The sequence below is a fragment of the Rhamphochromis longiceps genome, linkage group LG8 (assembly GCF_057381845.1).
Source record: "Rhamphochromis longiceps isolate RC_006_pf linkage group LG8, R_longiceps_female_GT1.1, whole genome shotgun sequence".
NCBI lineage: Eukaryota > Metazoa > Chordata > Actinopteri > Cichliformes > Cichlidae > Rhamphochromis > Rhamphochromis longiceps.
In genome coordinates, this window is record NC_140564.1 from 28,141,338 (window position 1) to 28,155,376 (window position 14,039).

Here is a 14,039-nt window from a genome sequence, read left to right on the forward strand (position 1 = left end):
ATTGAGGGGAGGTGGAGTAGCAACTCACGGCGTGAATGTTTGTGCATGTATTTTTGCTTGTGTCGGGAGAGGACAGAGGGTGGTCTCCTTGTTTATATGTATATGCCTTTGTCTCAGTGTGAGCATCAGAGGATGAGTGCGAAGTTGCCAACAGAGACGGGGATGAGATGGATGAGGTGGCCGATGTGTGTGTGCATGCAGCTCTGCTTGTGTCAAGAGCCCAGTGGCATGCCTCACATTGTATGTACTGAGGGGAAAAAGTCACCAGTGAGTATTTGCCTGCTGCTTGCATTAAATCACACAGATGTGCATCTTTGCACCAAAAAAATCAGCAGGCAAGAGTAGAAATATGAAGAAAAACAAGCAGTCTACATTGTGCATCTTTTTATATGAAAGATGTGAATCTAAAAGTTCAAAGAGGAGAAATGAATAATAAAAAAAAACAAAATAAAAAGATTATCATAGAGAAACTCGTGTTAACATGACATTTATTTAGGCATCTTCTTTTTTTTATTTTTTTATCCTTCCAACAAATAACTAGTGCGTGGCAATAACAGAGGCTGACTAAAAAGCCAATTGTAGTGCATTAAAAGCCTTCTAACAAGGCCATGAAGTGGAATTGTTTCCTGCCACACTCCAAAGTGAACAAGTGTTGAATTGGGCGAGAAGCTGGATAATGGCCTCTCCTTCAAACTACCTCAGCTATCAAATGCTCTCCGTATTGACCTGCACTAATCATCTTCACAAAGTGGCAATTTAGACAATTATCCCCCCAAATTTCTCTTTTGAAATAAGTATTTTATCAAATGAATCCAGCACACTGTGCCCACTCATCTTAAGAAGATTTTAAAAGGCTTAAAGGTCAAATTTGTAACTTTTTTTTGACCGTTTTCATTACAGGTTTTAAAAGTTAAAACAATGCTACTTGGGTGTTTTTCAACTGATGCCAATTGAAGATTGAGACCAGGTTTATCTCTTGTCTTTCCAAAGCATGATCAAATTAGAAATTAGAGTAAAAGTAAATTTTTGGTGTTTGGAACCCATTGGTCAAAGAAAAAATAACAAATTAGGGTCTGCCTACACGTCTCATATTTACCTGTTATCATTTTCACTTTATTTCAGAGGCCGTATGATGTCTTGTTGTCAGTAAACTCCTTTAACAGTGGACCAGTGGACCTTTGCAATAGTTGTTTTTAAATTGCATCAATTGTGGTACCAATTTATGTGCCCAAAAGTCATAAAAAAGACAACTTTCCCACTTTTTTCATACTTATTTTAACATTTTAACACCTGAAAATTCTGTTTAAGCTTAGGAGAAAATATCTTTTCTACACTGAGTAATATGTAGTGGAATTGATTTGTGCAGATTACTCACAGTTAATAGTCTGTTCAGATAAAAATAAATTCATTCCACAAGATTTGGCAGGCTGAAATGTTACGATGGTGGCCAAGACCAGTGTGAAATGTGTTATTTTGTGGATGGCTCGTCGTCATCGCAGTTCATTCACACACTGAACTATAAATTTGGCTCGTTAACAACAACGCATGCATGTTAGGTTTAAGTTCAAGTTGTAGTTTGGCAACGTTTTGGTGTGTGTGTGTGCGCGCGAGCTTGCTTCCACGTTCACTTACTTCATAGCGGCTGTAGCATGCAGAGGAAGTGAGCGATAGGAGTATGGTCCTCTCTTTTCTCCCTTTGTCTAGCCTTCCCCTGCTGCAACCCATCCATACATTATTAAGTAGTAAAGAACATTGTTCCACAGCGTTAATTTTTCAGCAGGCCAGGGGTGGACTGCAGATACATCCCATCCTTAAGCCATGGGTTACTCAGGTTGCTGATGCATACTGTCTCGTATAGAGTTCTGTGCATATCAACAGTGTGTGTTCATTATTTCCCCTGACTGCACTTTTTCATCATACAGCTCAAGTGGTGAGCGTTTTTTTGTCTTCCCTCTTAATGTTTTAGAATGACCTAATTCTTTACCTGATATAAAGAAGTCTTCACTGACGTATAAATCAACATGAAGTCTTCCTGTACAGTACTTCAGTTTGGAGCATGCAAGGTCATTTAAGATGTTTCATGCAGCCATATGATACTGATGCATGAGATGCTTTTCAGCTTTATTGTGTCCCATAATACAGCAATTGATTTGGCTCCATAAACATCATAGCTTAATATGCTCAGTGTACTGCGCCCCGCACACCACCACCAAGGAGATTTTTCTTTCTAGATCTATTGGGAAATTAAACCAGCTTGTTCCTAAGTAAGCACATACAGGCACACCAATACACATACATACATTTTTTTGTTTTGTTTTTTTGTAGAAAAAGGAAATTACACAATGGTGACATGCAATAGAGTGGCATTTATTGGCACACAACCAATCACATGTTCCTTTCATTTCTTGTACATAACCTGTTTTTTTTTTTTAATTTATGTAGCTCTGTTTCTTAGCGTTACCTGCTTAGTCTAGATTTGCAAGTCATTATTGACACTTGCGAAGGATTGCTGCAGGTTAAGTGATAAAAGTAAGCATACAAGCTGACAGCTTAGCCTGTCGTTGCTAAAGGTTAACTCATAGATTTATGAATGCCACCTCTCTTTGCTGAGGCCGTTTAAAGAAGTAGACATTTTTGATATTTTAGTTGCTGTGATTTATTGCTATCCCTTCCCCATATTGGGTGGCATGAGAACTGAGAAAAGAACAGTGAGTGATGCTAGTTTTCACAATTTTTAAATATTCATGTGTTTAAAAAAAAAAAGAGCTCTTTGGCTTTTCACAGCAATGTATTGTGTTATTGTTTTCAATATCCCGCACCAGTGTTTTCCTGCCTTTGCAGATTGTCAGCCATTTGAAACCAAGTGAGAGGTACTTGCAGCACATCATAACGTTGCAGCTTTTTTTTCTCCATTCACTGAGAAAGCGAAGATATCTCACAGAAAACACGTGGAAGGAAAAAATTGATATAAATTAGAATTAATGTGCTGTCTTGTAGCGTCTTACATAGCGCCTTCTTACCACTATGTATGTAAATGGAAATGACATAAACATAATAACATCAAATCTGAAGAGTGCTGGATGTAAATAGCATGCGGACATCTACAAAGAAGAATATTTAAACCTACAATAAAAAAGGGGTAAAAAAAGAATCGCTTCTGATTGGAACCGGGCGTCTTCTCTTGTCCACTGAGAGTCTGTCTCCTGGACAGTGCAGGGGTCTTTTGCAGTGGTGGAGGGCTTCCAGTTGAACTAAAACTGTGAGCGGAGAGCAGACCAGCAAGAGTAGAGATTATTGGCTGGCAGGGTGGTCTCCTGGGAAATGCAGTTCTACAGGCAAAGAGGAGGAGGCGTCACTGAACCATGAATGAAACAAAAAGGGAGCCAACAATAAAATAGTGAAGCTTTGTGCTAAAGTAAGATGTGTCTCCTTTATGTAGTATGGACATGCTATGTATGTGCATATGAACAGAACAGTGAGCTGCTCACTGGCTTTGTATTGTGAATTTGTGTACAGTATGTGTAACTGTGTGGACACAGGCTAGTGGAAACCAGCAGCTGGACTGGATTTGAGTGTCTCTCAGGGATGAGCAAAATATCAGTCAGCACAACCACACACGCCTGCCAAATCTTCCTTTCGTTCTCTCTCTGTGTCTCTCACGCACACACATACACGCACATACACACACAGACACACACACATTCAAAATATGCAGTTTCGTACAGACATACATTCACTGGCACAATCTGGATCATTTCCCTTCCAGAGTGCACACGGACACACACACACACACACACACACACACACACACACACACACACACACACACACACTGAGCAAGAGGGCCAGAGCAGTGTGCTAAATAAAATTAGACAGTAGAACAGATTTTCACACCCAGCGGGACCATTAGCAGCTCAGTTAGACCACCAGCAAACTTCCATCCTCATCAGCATCACAAACACATTTTGACACCTGCCATGAAAGAATGGCATGCACACACGGTGGGACACACACACACACACACACACACACACAAAAACACGCACCTACACATGCACACATCATTTAGAAACAAACAAATCACATGTGGACAGATACATACGAACGCTAGACACCTCCAAACTCACATTCGTTCCACATTATAAATCAACGTGTAGCAGTAGGTTTATGAAAATGGACTGTAAAAGCTATAATCAAGCACCTGTGCGTGAGTGCATGAGTTTGTCTCTATGTGTGGGGCCCCCAGGCTGCAGCTGAAATATGTATGCTGTGTCCGGCAGCGTTGAGCCCCTGAGGATTGAGCTAGGAGGGAGGTTGCTACTCATGGCTGCCACTGCAGCACCACAGCCTTCTGGGAGCTGGAAAGTACTTCGTTATCTGTGGAAATTCACTGCTCCGTTTTGCACTGGCCACAAAAAATCTGAAAAAATAAATGTCATCTGTAAAGCCGCTGAGCTGTATTGACACGGACTTGCATCTATTCAAATGATGTGCTTTCACGAGGATATTTTTCCTTGAAAATGGACACAGGTACCTGCTTTACCTTTATTTCTGTGTGTATTTCACAGCCATTTGAAATAATAATAATAATAATAATAATGATCCAGAAAGAACTCTGCCTATGGATGTCATGGACACATTATGCTGAAGGCGAGTGCGTCAGTGATCTGGAAAAAAGAAATCACATTGCCAGAAAGCAACAGTGAGCAGATAAAGTTTAAAAGTTGCAGACTTGTGCAGAAAGAATATGTTTGTGTCACAATTACAACCTTCAGAATATTTTCATACATGTTATGCATTATGTATAAGTAAAGTATAAGTATTTTATATGTGTGGCATTAGCACCTACAGACTGCTCTTTAAAAAATTAGATGTTACATGTGCAGCATCAAATTCACAAAATCATATTTTCTGATGTAATCAGATGGTCGATGGTCTTATTAATTCATTTACTTCTTATTTATGTCCGTTTAAATCATGTCCTGTATTTCACATTGCTCCACAAAGCACCTTTATTTTATGTGTCTTATAAATAAACCGACTTAAAATGGTGTTTTGACCTTTTTAAGCTAGCCAAAGGTATTTGGAGTGAAATAGGAGAAATATTCCTGACTATAGGTCTTGTTTTTAAAATTTAAATCTCCTAAATTATGAATTCTCACCCCAGGGCAGGCATTTGTACCTGGCACCGTTTTCATTAATGAGAGAGCCGATTTAATTGACTGTGCTGCAGACTCTGTTTTGAGTCTGCATTTGACACACTACCCTTCACCTTTGCATGCACACACAATTATATACACACACACACACACACACACACACACAGTGCTTTGAGCTGGCATGGCCCCAGGGAGCATCTCCTGGCATGGACTTTGCTGTATGCAAACGAGGGGGTCTCTAACACCCAGTAATCCTTTGTATTTTACAGGAAGCATGCAGCCGAATAGTGGAAACTTAAGTTGGGTCTAGTCTGTCTGCGAGTTCATTTGTAGCACTGTTCACACTAATTGGAAGTGTATAAGAGCTTACTGGTGGCATGAGACAGACCATCCAATGTGTTTTCTAAGCCTTTTTATCTGCGCTAATAGCTGTGTACAGTATGAACTGTAATAGCAAGATCTCAAGTGGGTGGTGTGTCATTAAAATCTCGATACTTCAGGTCTCATCTTTGTCTCACAAAGTGATAGCAACATGCTGCACATTTATACTTCCTGTAGTTGTGTGAAAATCATTTCCTCTGAGAAAAAGCATTGATTATTTGTTTAAAAAGCATCATTAAATCCTGTCACATGTATGTGTTTACAATATTAAAGTGTCAGGAAATTGTTGCTATAGTTACTCCGGGTCACCGGTAGGGGAGGACTGCATTCCTGCTTTCCACTCAAAAAGATATGAGCCGTGTATTGCTTATTACATTATTCCCCTCGTGATCCCACTTTTGTTGTAATTATTATGCAGAAAGCACAATTAAAACACGTTTCATATTCATATGAGAAAGATATGCATTTTAAGACAGGACTGTTTTTATTATAGATGGCAACATTTGTGTGTTTTATTGAGAAATACAATTGACCTTTATTTGCGTTCTACATTTAAGCCTGGAGACCCACCAAAACACCAGTTCAGATAAAACTCAGAGTTCTTATTAACATAAAACATTTTATTTGTTGATTTTTTTTTTACATGGGGTCATGTTGTATGCAATGTTTTGATCACTAATTGTTAACAAAAAAATATTAATTACTTCTGGGCCTAAGTTATTATACTCCTAGAGTGCTTATACTGGCACTGCATGTGCTGATTTTACTGTTAGATAACACTGATGAGCTCTTATGGACGTCCTAATGAGAGGAGCTACTGGAGATATCATCAGTGATCAGTGTTTTCTTTGGCCTCACACTGCCCTGTGCTTGAATGGATATGTGTTTCTGCGTGATACAGTGGTTGCCTTTCATTTGCATGTGCCCCCCACCCCCTTTCTTCCCTCTTTTTGACGGCATTGCTTCCTCTTGTCTCTTTCCCTGCTTCCTCTCACCTCATGCTCTTTTTATCTGTCCCTCGAAGATAAAACCAAAGCGTGCATCGCGAGGGAACGATTAGTCTCGGCCATCTCAAATAACTATTGTATGTCTCAATCACCCTCATTCTCAAACTATCTCCTCCAGTGTCAGGCATAGCATTAACCCTCACTGGAGAGGCCCTGGCACTCCAACTCTAAAGGCAGCTTAGAGTCTATTTTACATTTTATCTCTTTTTTTTTTTTGCATCTGTTAAGCCCTCTGTCTGCCATCCTCATCGCTTATAGATCATTCACTCATTTTTTGTCTTATATCACTTAACCTAAGTGTTCATTTTTCTTTTCGTTCATTGTGTATTCTGTCTTTACACTGACAAAGACTTCCCACTGTGACTTTCTGTTAGCTGTGTCTATGGTTTGACTGAACTTTATGTGCCCCTGCTGTATGGTGGCTTTCTTCGTGTTTGACTAGATTAAGGGATCAGATTTTAACAGAACGGAAAAGGCTCACTTCTGAAAATGCTCAGTGGTGATGTGAGCCGAATTTAGCAGATAAATGCTGTGTGTTAGCTTGCTGAGTCTCCTATGTCTTCTTATATGTGTTATAAATATTTATGCATGTCAGCCTAGCACAATACTCAGGTTATCAAGTGAGAAGTCAAACCAAAAGCTGTTGATAAATATGCATCAAGAATTTATGAATATTCATTATTGAATCACTGAAGTGTGTTTTTGCACTTTTGAACTTCCAACAACTACCATTCATTCCCTTATCATTTTTCTTGATGTTCTTCGTTATGTAACTTTGTATCTGCCTCAGTCTATCACCTTGGTTCTTGACGACAGAGGTATTTCAGAAAGTTCTTCAACATAATTTAACATAGTAATTAAATCTGCTTTATATTTCTCTGGAATGACATGATTAGTCATCTGGCTCTTTCGTAACTTGTCTGGAGAATACACGTGGCTGTGCATTCACGAGCTCCTCAGCTAAAATGCAGTAAAATAAATAAGGTGCTTATTTGACTCTCTGATATTTTTAGGATATGCAAACCTGTTGGGAGACTGTGTGCTTAATAAAAAGTGGAACGTAATCATTAATTAAGTTGTAAATTAATTAAATGTTGTGTCGGGTAGTTTAAAGACAACAGTATCAGATGTTTCAAACTTGTGAAATTTCTCATTTTGAATTCTGATGTGATCTACGTGTTTAAAAAAAATTAAGAACCTTGAAAAACAAAGAAAAACCTTGAAGGTCTGGAAATCTATTTATGATGAGTAAAATAAGCAGGGTTTTTTTTGTGAAGGACAATAAATTGCTAATCCAGATTCTACATGTATCACAGCAGCTTTGGTCTGTAGTCTGGATTTCAGGCTATACTGCACTGCCTGAAGTCTTGATCTTGTGGACAGAAGTTTGTTTTTAGCAGCGCTGCTCATCTGTGTTGCATTTTACTGTAAGGGCTTCTGTAAGGGTCCCACTCAACTTCTATCTGTGAATATAGGAACAAAAAAAAAACTAGATGCAAATGCAAACTATATTATGTCCGTCCATGATCAGCTACTGTAACATACATACATTTAGTGTAAAGAAGAATCTTTAGTATTTAATCCAAGTCTGTAATTTTAAGTGAAATGCCTGTAAATCATCTTTAGGCTTCCACTGTTTGACTTTCATCCCCTATTTTTCTCACCATTCCTTCACTCTTATCAGTCTACCTCCAGTGGATTTGTTGAGCCAGAATAGAGGAACAAAATATCAGCACTATAGATCATTTTGACAGTTTAATTTCAATGCCTGATTATCAGTCAATTTGATAATTATATTATCCAACCATCCAATTAATGTGTTCTATATTTACAATGATCATCAAGTAAGCGGTCCATTTTTGCATCATTTATTAAGGGTGAGATATTAGAGCCACGAGAGACCTTGACAGTTTTGCTGTGCAGCTTCTTGATTGAGATATAAAAATCACTGTGTGTCTATTGCGACGTTCACTATAGGCACCACCCTACAGAGAGCTTCTCGCCGGTCTTCCTCAATCCATTCCGTCACACTCAACAGAGCGTGTTCAGGAAACACAGAAGGAGCGAAAAACAGAGCGATACAGAGTGGAGGCGAACAAATGATGAAAGGATTTCATGCCTCCTCCTTGGCTTTACTCCTCTCCTGTCTGCTCTGTCTAGCTCGGAGGAAGGTACTGCACTGTGCCAATGAGCTACTGACACACAAGTGCATAGAGCAGGAGATGCAGGATCAATCCTTCATGACTTGATGCTTTTGCTTCCTCTTCGCGGTTAGTCAGACTTCTCTGAGACATTAAGAGCAAGTCAAAATCACCCACAGCAGACAACAGTGCATCGTATCAGATTAGGTAGCTCCGAATGGGACACATTCACAGAGGGTTTTCCATCTGGAGTGTGTTTAGATGCCAGTGATAAATAAATGCAACACAGTTTACTTTGTCTTAAATGAAATCCCAGCATCTGACCATAGACAATCCGTAACAGTCAGAGAGATGTAAGCATCAGTTACATTTGGCTCCCTGTTTAAGTGTATTTGAAAAGTTTCCGAGGACTCTGTGCTTGCTTCTTGTCTGTGCTTACATTATCAAAGTTAATGTGATTCCTTCTATCTTATCTGAAGAACTCCGTTTTCCTGACATTCTTTTGTCCCTGTATTTGTGTGTGTGTGACATTTAAGAGTTTGCATTGTTCACTGTTTGTTTCCCATTAACTGGTTTTAGGAAATTGAAAGACTTTAATTCCAAACATTTGTCTTTACAGATGACGTGCCTCCCTACTTCAAGACAGAGCCAGTGCGTAGCCAGCTCCATCTGGAACGTAACAGGCTGGTGCTGACCTGCATGGCGGAGGGAAGCTGGCCACTAGAGTTTAAATGGATCCACAATAGCACAGAATTAACACGCTTTTCACTGGAGTACAGGTGAGCACAGGCTGATGAACTGTAACTAACTAGTCATGTGTATATTTGGTGAAATTAGGATTAGTATTTACCTTTTTGCCATTAGCTACAGGCCTACTGTAAGAGATAAACTATGAAAGTCCCATTCAGTCAGGAGCAGAGATTAGTCATTGACCCCTGGTAGCCACTGGTCGCTAATTCACGCTAGCGTGAAATTGATTGGAAAGAGGTGCACGGTGTTGCACTGAATCAGAATCAGAATCAGAATACTTTATTGATCCCTGGGGGAAATTATTTTTTGTTACAGTGCTCCATTTTAAACCAACATTAAGACAAGACAGACAATATGCTAACTAAGAATAGTACAATATATACATATATATACATACATACATACATAAGTCACTTATAAATAAATATTTGGAAAAGAAACATGTGTAGTTGTAGCAGCAAACAGTGTGTTAAGTGGATGCGTTGTACAGGGAGATGGCCACAGGCAGGAATGATTTCCTGTGTCGTTCAGTGGTGCTTTTCGGTAATCTCAGTCTCTCACTGAACGTGCTCCTGTGACTGACCAACATGTCATGGAGTGGGTGGGAGGTGTTATCCAACATTGTCTTTATCTTGGACAGCATCCGCCTCTCCGACACCACCTTGAGGGAGTCCAGCTCCATCCCCACAACATTGCTGGCCTTACGGATCAGTTTATTAAGTCTGTTGGCATCTGCGACCCTCAGCCTGCTCCCCCAGCATGCAACAGCATAGAGGATCGCACTGGCCACCACAGACTCATAGAAAATCCTCAGCATTTTCTGGCAGATGTTGAAGGACCTCAGTCGCCTCAAAAAATAGAGACGACTCTGGCCCTTCCTGTAAAGTGCTGTGGTGTTTTTAGCCCAGTCCAGTTTATTGTCAATGTGTACTCCAAGGTATTTATAGTCCTCCACAATGTCAACACTGACCCCCTGGATTGAAACAGGGGTCAAGTGTTTCCTGGTCTTCCTGAAGTCCACGATCAGTTCCTTGGTCTTTGCCACGTTGAGCTGCAGATGATTCTGCTCACACCACGTGACAAAGGAGTCGACCACAGCCCGGTACTCTGTCTCATCATCCCTGCTGATGCATCCAACCACCGCAGAGTCATCAGAAAACTTCTGAAGATGGCAGGTCTCTGTGCAGTGGCTGAAGTCTGTGGTGTAGAGGGTGAAGAGGAAGGGGGAGAGGACAGTCCCCTGTGGTGCCCCTGTGTTGCTAATCACCTTGTCAGACACACACTGTGGGAGACGTACATATTGTGGTCTTCCTGTCAGGTAATCAACAATCCAGGACACCAGAGAAGCATCCACCTGCATCGCTGCTAACTTATCACCCAGGAGGGTCGGCCTGATGGTGTTGAAAGCACTGGAAAAGTCAAAAAACATGACCCTCACAGTGCTCGCCGGCTGGTCCAGATGGGTGTAGACACGATTGAGCAGGTAGATGATGGCGTCCTCTGTTCCGAGACGAGGCTGATAAGCGAACTGAAGGGGATCCAGATGTGGTCTTACTATGGGTCGCAGCTGGTCCAGGATGAGCCTTTCCAGGGTCTTCATGATGTGGGAGGTCAGTGCCACGGGCCTGTAATCCTGGGGGCCACTGGGACGAGGCGTCTTTGGTACAGGGACGAGGCATGATGTCTTCCACATCACCGGGACCCTCTGCAGACTCAGACTCAGCATAAACAGTTTATGAAAGACTCCACACAGCTGGGGGGCACAGGTCTTGAGGACAAGGGGACTCACTCCGTCTGGTCCAGCAGACTTGCCTGAGTGAAGTCTCCTCATTTGCATCTCAACCTGGTATTGAGTGAAGGTGATGGGTGGGGGAGGGGTGTCAGGAATCTCACAGGAGGCAACATGTGAAGAGAGAGGCTGGCACAGTGGTGTGGCTCTGGATTCCAGGCTGACTGCAGGTGAGGTTGTGGGGGTGGGAGCAGACACTGTGGTGTCAAATCTATTGAAAAACAGATTCAACTCGTCGGCTCTATTCTCACCTCCCTCAGCTCCCCTGCTGTTGGTTGGCCTGAATCCAGTGATGGTCTTCATGCCCCTCCACACCTCTCTCATGCTGTTCTGCTGGAGTTTCCACTCCAGCTTCCTCCTGTAATTGTCCTTAGCCTCTCTGATCTTGTCCTTTAGTAACACCTGGACCTTCCTCACCTCCTCTTTGTTGCCCCCTCTGAAAGCCCTCTTCTTGTTGTTGAGGAGGGCTTTGATGTCCTTAGTCACCCACGGCTTGTTATTTGGGTAACAATGAACAGTCTGAGCTGGAACAATGGAGTCGGTGCAGAAAGTTATGTAGCCTGTGATACACTCAGTAAGCCCATTGATGTCCTCGGCGTGAGGCTCACAGAGTGTTTCCCAGTCGGTCACCTCGAAACAGCCCTGTAGTTCCGCTATTGCCTCCTCTGACCACCTCCTAACAGTCCTGGTGGTCACAGGTTCCCTCCTCACAATTGGCACATAGCGGGGGGTGAGGTGAATCAGGTTATGATCTGACCTACCAAGTGGGGGGAGGGAGGAGGAGCTGTATGCATCCTTGACGTTAGCATACAGTAAGTCTAAAGTTTTCTCTCCCCTGGTGGGACAGTCCACATATTGTTTGAATGTTGGTAGTGTATTGTCCAGTGATACATGGTTGAAGTCACCCGAGATCACAATAAAGGCACTCGGGTGCTGAGTCTGTAGCCGAGCTATGGCAGAGTGGATAGTGTCACATGCAGCTGTGGGGTTAGCAGAGGGGGGTACATAAACAGCCACCAAGATGACGTGAGAGAATTCCCTGGGTAAATAATACGGCCTGAGTCCAACAGCACACAGTTCAGTGTCCGGGCAACAAATCCTTTCTTTGATTGTTATGTTGGCAGGGTTACACCACCGGTTGTTAACTAAAACAGCAAGCCCACCTCCTTTACGCTTACCGCTAGCGATGCTGTCCCTGTCCGCCCGAACAGTGTGGAAGCCTTCCACGGAAGCATTCTCATCGGGAATGACCTGGTGCAGCCATGATTCGGTGAAACACATCAGGCTACACTCTCGGTATTCCCTCTGACTCCGTACCAGTGCTGAGAGCTCGTCGATTTTAATTGCCAACGATCGCACATTTCCCATCACGATAGACGGCAGACACGGTTTAAACCTCCTCCTCGCTTCGAGCCTCCGCTGTCTCACCGTCACCTTTTTTCTTCTCTTCTGTCCTTGACCTCTGCATCCCCGATGTGTTTTCCTCCAAATTTCAGCTGGTACTTCTGCGGGCACTTCTGCGGGCCTGGCCAGCGAGCCGGCCGGCATCAGGGCGATCAGCTGATCTCTGGAGTAAACAGTCCGTGCGTGTAGGAGATGTGCCGCGGTCCCGTTCCATGATAAAAGTAACAGTTCCACGGCCACCAGAAGAACAAAAACTCTCTCAATCCACATGATTGAGTAAGAGATAGAAAACGGAGGAAAATACAAGTCAGAAAAAAAAAAGAATACGTAAGAAAAAAGAGCTAAACTAAGAGAAAAGCAGGAGCGACTGTAACAGGCTGCACGCTGGTTGGCGCATGCGCACAAACCTCCTTTGAGGTTTTGAGTTTGAGTACACACCAAGAGGAAGTGAAACTGTGAAAAATTGTGACACAACCTGGAAATGGAGTCTGTTTGCACTAAAAGTAAAATGTGCTGGTTGCAGCAGTCAGGCACAACTTTTCAAAAGGTTGTAACTTTTACTGTGAAAGCAAACAATGTCCACTTCCAGTTTGCAGTGAACTTTTCACAGTTTCACTATAGCTCAGAGTATAAATGGCAAGTGTTTGCAGACAAGTTGGCATCTTCCATGAAAACTACAGGTGAGTACAGGAAGGTTTTTGGTGCAACACCCTCTTTACAAACTCGTTTCACCTCTGACAGCCAGCTCCAACTGGCTGGTAAATACAAAGGTTGTCGATCGTCCTCTAGGTCAGTGTGACTGAGACCTTACTCTTTTAACGTACATGACACATGTGATATTTTGATTTGAATCTATCTATCAATCTATCGTTTTCTGGTAATCCGAAGTCAGTTCACAGTGTCAGCACGTTAAGCAGGTTATTCCAGATGTCCTTCTCCCCAGACAAACTTTGTAGCTCCTCCTTGGGGGATCCCAGAGTGTTCCCAGGCTAGATGAGATCTCTCCATTGTGGTCTGGGTCTACCCTGTGTTCTCCTGCCAGCCGGGCGTACCCACAGGACACACAGGAGTAGCAGCTCTACTCCAAGATCTGGATTTCAACCACTAGTTTTTCAGTTGTTACCCATTTTTCATGAGCATAGGTGAGAACCGGGATGCAGATGGACTGGTAAATCAAAAGCTGCACCTTTCAGCTCTGCTCTCTCCTCACCACGACAGTCCGGTACAATGCCTGCATTATCGCTGACGCCACACTAATCTCCCAGTCAAGCTCACGTTCCGTCTTCCCACCACTCGTGAATAAAATCCCACAATACTTGAACTCTCTTGCTTGAGGGATGGTTTGAATTTGACCTAAAAAAAATCCTTCAAAGGGACCTGGTCTTGTAGCCACAGGTAGCCTTACTTG

General features: G+C 42.3%; 1 protein-coding gene across 8 annotated transcripts in view; it reads left to right on the forward strand.

Moving 5' to 3' along the window:
* Positions 1 to 14,039, forward strand: part of sdk2b (sidekick cell adhesion molecule 2b) — a 293,816-nt gene that overhangs the window by 203,653 nt on the left and 76,124 nt on the right. For all 8 annotated transcript variants that reach the window (XM_085416873.1, XM_085416876.1, XM_085416874.1 and 5 more), the window contains exon 2: positions 9,308 to 9,467. In XM_085416873.1, coding sequence (XP_085272999.1) covers positions 9,308 to 9,467 — 160 coding nt within the window. The remainder of the gene's footprint in view (positions 1 to 9,307; positions 9,468 to 14,039) is intronic.